Here is a 320-nt window from a genome sequence, read left to right as displayed (position 1 = left end):
CTCACCCAGGTCTTGGTTTCGATGCCCAGGTGCAGCAGGAAGGTGAGCAGCGCGATGGCAGTGATGGGGGTCCCCCAGGTAAACACATCCGTGTCCGAGTCGTAGTAGGCCTGGAAGACAGCGGCGTCCTGTGTCTGGGGTCACTGGGGAAGCGACGGGAACAGTGGTGCCGGTGTCAACTTACCAGGTAAGGGATGAAGAAGCAGACCAGGCTCTGGAAGGCGGCGTCGGCCATGTTTAACCAGAAGGTCCGCGGCCGATACTCCTGGGGCACAAAACCAGCAGGTCAGCCTTCCCCCGGCCGTTAGTCGCTTAAACGT

The 320-nt window shown here is 60.6% G+C and overlaps 1 protein-coding gene across 1 annotated transcript in view; it reads right to left on the bottom strand.

The window, feature by feature from the left end:
- The window catches only part of ATP10A (ATPase phospholipid transporting 10A (putative)), a 55,103-nt gene that overhangs the window by 1,111 nt on the left and 53,672 nt on the right, over window positions 1-320 (bottom strand). The window contains exons 18-19 of the mRNA XM_039853453.1: window positions 185-265; window positions 6-110 (exon numbers count right to left, since the gene is read on the bottom strand). Of these exons, the coding sequence (XP_039709387.1) occupies window positions 6-110; window positions 185-265 (186 nt within the window). The remainder of the gene's footprint in view (window positions 1-5; window positions 111-184; window positions 266-320) is intronic.

This window comes from Pteropus medius, unplaced genomic scaffold (assembly GCF_902729225.1).
Source record: "Pteropus medius unplaced genomic scaffold, Ma_sr-lr_union100, whole genome shotgun sequence".
NCBI lineage: Eukaryota > Metazoa > Chordata > Mammalia > Chiroptera > Pteropodidae > Pteropus > Pteropus medius.
Note: the sequence above shows the minus strand (reverse complement) of the source record. Positions and strands in the feature narration are given on the sequence as shown.